This window comes from Myotis brandtii, unplaced genomic scaffold, assembly GCF_000412655.1.
Source record: "Myotis brandtii unplaced genomic scaffold, ASM41265v1 scaffold633, whole genome shotgun sequence".
Taxonomy (NCBI): domain Eukaryota; kingdom Metazoa; phylum Chordata; class Mammalia; order Chiroptera; family Vespertilionidae; genus Myotis; species Myotis brandtii.
Window position 1 is genome coordinate 2,902,144 of NW_005370423.1, and position 2,276 is coordinate 2,904,419.

The 2,276-nt window shown below is 62.0% G+C and overlaps 1 protein-coding gene across 1 annotated transcript in view; it reads left to right on the top strand.

Annotated features, from left to right (window-relative positions):
• The window catches only part of ZNF423 (zinc finger protein 423), an 11,759-nt gene extending 9,532 nt beyond the window's left edge, over positions 1–2,227 (top strand). Inside the window, exon 5 of the mRNA XM_014528404.1 lies at positions 2,048–2,227. Coding sequence (XP_014383890.1) covers positions 2,048–2,227 — 180 coding nt within the window. The remainder of the gene's footprint in view (positions 1–2,047) is intronic.
• The last annotated feature ends 49 nt before the right edge of the window (positions 2,228–2,276 follow it).

The following is a 2,276-nucleotide window of genomic DNA, read 5'->3' on the forward strand; positions in this document are numbered from 1 at the left end:
GGCCCCCACGCTGAGCTCTGCAGTGGCCCCGAGGAGCAGCTCGCTCAAGCCGTGGGCAGGCGGTGGGTTTAGTATGAGCCCTGTGTCGCCAGGGCCCCTCCAGCGGTGCGACACGCGTATATTATTGATCTCTCCGAGCCTCATTTGCCAAGAACTCGTCTGGGAAAGGGGGGTCATTGTCTTGGCTGATGAATTGTGAGGGCCCGTGACGTCAGCCCATGACGTCATCGGGGAAAGGGCCGGCGCAGTGGCCGATGCAGTGCGTGTTCCCGTGCGTGTTCCCGTCGTCAGTCGCACAAGGCACGCTCCAACCCTCCATCGTGTGGCGCCGTCATCCTTGTGATGGATGGGGAGGGCTTCTTCCCAGCGGGGTGGCCCCGAGGGGAAAGCCGCTTTGCTTTCCCAGCTTTAGATCCAGGGGTCTTGACAACTCACGGAGGTAATATCCCCATCGAGGCCGGGCCTGGCATTCAGGGCTCAGGCGTGCTGGCTCTAACCACTGGCCAGTACCATCTGCGGCAGCATCAGTATAGTTAGTGCGGTTGCTGGTACATGAAGGCCCTAGAAATGGTCCCGCTTACTGTTATCAATAACGATCCATTGACTGATTGATTGATTGATTCATTCATTCATCAAATTTGTCTTGAGTGTCCATTATGTTTAGTTGCCTAGCAACCAAGGAGTCAGAAATGGAACCTGCCATGGGAGGTCCCAGACCAGGGGAGCCACAGGCCCATACCCAGGAGTTTCAACAAGGCAGCGGCGTCTGGGCTACCGGAGGGTCCACACAGGCTCTGGGCACAGTGGCCAGGGGGCACCTGATGGTGGGTCTGGAGCCGGCAGGGCCCTCGGGTATCAGACAGGATGGGCTGGGGATCCCCATGGACTCAGGTTGTCTTGTTCCCAGATCGGTGCCAAGCATGCCTCAGGGGTGTCTCACCCTGGAGGCTGCTGTTGGTGCCGCCGGCAGGGAGGTGGGATTTAGGGGAGGCCCCCGGACACAGGAGCCTGTGGGGAGACAGGGATGTTTGCTGTGGGTTCAGAACTGGGGCCTGGGCCCGGGGATACCGAGGGGGGAGCCGGTGAGGAAATGAGGAGGCTGGAGAGAGGGAAGGCAGACTCCGCAGTGGGAGGCACTTTGGGGGTCCCTGGCCCAGCTCCCCGAGCTAGGTCCTGATCGTGGCCCTTCCTGGCCGCTGCTGCCCAGCTCGGTCCTCGGCCTCAGCGCGCTGGCCGGCCGGCGTGGGAGGACTTGGGAGCACCTGGGCCTGAAGTCAGGGGCCTGGGTTACAATCTCCTCTCCACCTGTGACTTTTTTAGTTTTGAGGATATTTTTCCATTGTTTTTTAGAGGGTGGAAGGGAGCGGGGACAGAAAGAGAGAAGCATCGATGTGAGAGAGACACATCAATTGGTTGCCTCCTGCACGCACCCCAACCGGGGATCGAGCCTGCAACCAAGATATGTGCCCTTGACCGGTATTCCGTCTGCAGGCTGATGCTCTGAGCCAAATGGGCCAGGGCCCCACCCGTGACTTGACGGCTCTGGGCCTCTGTCCTCCCGGTCAGGCCAGCGGGTAACAGAAACAAGAAGCGGTCAGAGCAGCAGCGTCCTTCCCCACAGCGGACACCGGGGGCCACTCGGGGTGTGTATCCGCTCTGAAGGGCCAGGGCCTGCTCCGCATCGGGGGTTGAATGTGGTGCCTCATTCCCGGGCTGTGTTTCGCTCCGAGGATGGAAAGCGCATGGCGGATGCCCCTGTCATTTTCCGTCTGCGGGGACGAGGATGCCCACGGCCTCATCCATTCGGTGCTCCCAGAGCTCACGGGACAGACGAGGAGACGGGGGCTCAGGACAGTCAGGAAGTGGGCCTCGAGCCCCCGCTTTCGAGAGGCAGAGACGGGCCGTGAGCCAGGTGATAGGCGGTGCCACAGCCCGGCTTGACCCACACGGAGCCCATCCTGGTTACAAGACGGGCAAGGCCGGCGGGGGCGGGGCCTGGGGTGGTCACCCCCATGCTCCGGCTGGGCCCTGCTCTGCCCCCTCCCAGGTGCACCCGGCCCCATCCCTGTCTCTGGCACTGCCCGCCACGCGCTGGGGCTGCTGGAGCCGCCTCCTTCCCTGTCTCAGCCTTGGACCCCACATCCAGTACCGCTTCCTAAAGCCCCCACTGTGTAGGTATCGGTTCTTATATTGTTTCCATGGCAACAACCTGGGAGCCTTGCTGTGACCTCCGCCTTGGCAGAGAGAGGACCCAGGCCCAGAAAGGGGGCGCCGTG